Raw genomic sequence first — 1,020 nt, forward strand, 5'->3', positions numbered from 1 at the left:
GCTCTCACAACGCACAACGTTGCCAACCTCAAAAAAACCATTTAAATTATAAAAAACCAACAAAACAAAAACAAAACAACCTTAAAAAAAAACCAAAATTGTGCGTATAGGAATTCTATTTCACAAAAAAAAAAAAAAAAAAAAATTGAAATTACAGATCATTTAAAACTGTATCAGCCTGCTAATCCATCTTGTACACCAACCCTGGAGAGGGGGGAAGAGCCCAGAGCGGGACCCCCCGGGACCCCAAACCTCGGCCCGCACCGACACCAACGGCTCCTTATCCCCGTTTCTAACCAAACCTAACACGAAGGCAGCGGCGGGCAGAGCCCTGGCAGGACACGGAACCCCCCCCGGCACAAAGGCAAACGTCCAAAATAAACCTCGAGGGGGGCTGCGGAAGGGCAGAGGCAGCGAGGACGGGCAGAACGGGGCCAGGGTCCGCCCGCCACCCGCCCCGGGGGCTGGTGCCACCGGTGGGGACACCTCAACCAGGGTGATGAGTCCAGGAAACATGTTGCAAAACCCAAAAAGAACAGAACTGGGGGGACGGAGGAACGAAACCATCCGGCGACGAGAAGGCAGGGGGGGCAGCGGCCGTCGGGGTGACCCCGGTGACATGCGGAGCTCCCGGTGGCTCCGTTATTTCCGACAGGTCCGGTGCGGCGTCTGCTTCTTCTGCATCTCCAGCCGGCAGCGGCTGCGCTCGTCCAGCCAGGGCAGCTCGAAATTCCTGCGGGCAGAATCATAGAATCATAGAATGGTCTAGGTTGGAAGAGACCCTTGGGATCATCGAGTCCAACCATCTCCCCTACTCTACAAAGTCCTCCCCTACACCATGTCCCTCAGCACTGCATCTAAACGGCCCTTAAACACAGCCAGGGATGGGGACTCCACCCCCTCCCTGGGCAGCCTGTTCCAATGCCCGACCACTCTTTGGGTGAAAAATTCCTTCCTAATGTTCAGTCTAAACCTCCCCTGTTGGAGCTTGAAGCCGTTCCCTCTCGTTCTGTCACTAAT

At 54.9% G+C, this 1,020-nt stretch overlaps 2 protein-coding genes across 2 annotated transcripts in view; both read right to left on the reverse strand.

Moving 5' to 3' along the window:
- The window catches only part of CASC3 (cancer susceptibility candidate 3), a 15,606-nt gene extending 15,090 nt beyond the window's left edge, over window positions 1–516 (reverse strand). Inside the window, exon 1 of the mRNA XM_014959087.1 lies at window positions 253–516. Coding sequence (XP_014814573.1) covers window positions 253–516 — 264 coding nt within the window. The remainder of the gene's footprint in view (window positions 1–252) is intronic.
- Window positions 201–1,020, reverse strand: part of MSL1 (male-specific lethal 1 homolog (Drosophila)) — a 3,927-nt gene continuing 3,107 nt past the window's right edge. The window contains exon 7 of the mRNA XM_014959138.1: window positions 201–733. Within this exon, the coding sequence (XP_014814624.1) occupies window positions 643–733 (91 nt within the window). The 3' untranslated portion in view covers window positions 201–642. The remainder of the gene's footprint in view (window positions 734–1,020) is intronic.

Source organism: Calidris pugnax, unplaced genomic scaffold (assembly GCF_001431845.1).
Source record: "Calidris pugnax isolate Ruff unplaced genomic scaffold, ASM143184v1 scaffold341, whole genome shotgun sequence".
NCBI lineage: Eukaryota > Metazoa > Chordata > Aves > Charadriiformes > Scolopacidae > Calidris > Calidris pugnax.